The sequence below is a fragment of the Cystoisospora suis genome, assembly GCF_002600585.1.
Source record: "Cystoisospora suis strain Wien I chromosome Unknown contig_9490, whole genome shotgun sequence".
Lineage (NCBI taxonomy): Eukaryota > Apicomplexa > Conoidasida > Eucoccidiorida > Sarcocystidae > Cystoisospora > Cystoisospora suis.
This window is the reverse complement of record NW_027162264.1, coordinates 1-232: the sequence shown is the minus strand read 5'-3', so window position 1 is coordinate 232 and position 232 is coordinate 1. Positions and strand designations below refer to the sequence as shown.

Genomic DNA, 232 nt, shown 5'->3' with positions numbered 1-232 from the left:
GCGCCGCGGCTATAACGTAGAATTCGAAGCGAAAGGCGCGTTCTTCGCTCCATTTCATATCCGTATAGATATCTACTTTCCTATACCATACATTATCTAGGCATTGCCAGTCTGTAGTTGAAGTAGTCGTAGTAGTGGGGCTCGTACGCATAGAATGACTTGCATGCATAGAATCAAGGTTGGGATGAGGAGCTGAGTAATATGGATATGGAGATGAAGAAGAGGAAGAGGA

General features: G+C 44.8%; 1 protein-coding gene across 1 annotated transcript; it reads right to left on the bottom strand.

Annotated features, from left to right (window-relative positions):
- CSUI_011061 (n-terminal region) lies at positions 1 to 222 on the bottom strand (the record flags this gene model as incomplete). Its single annotated transcript, XM_068071162.1, has 1 exon — positions 1 to 222. A coding segment is annotated over exon 1 (168 nt), but the record flags the coding sequence as incomplete, so codon positions are not given.
- Positions 223 to 232: the final 10 nt, after the last annotated feature.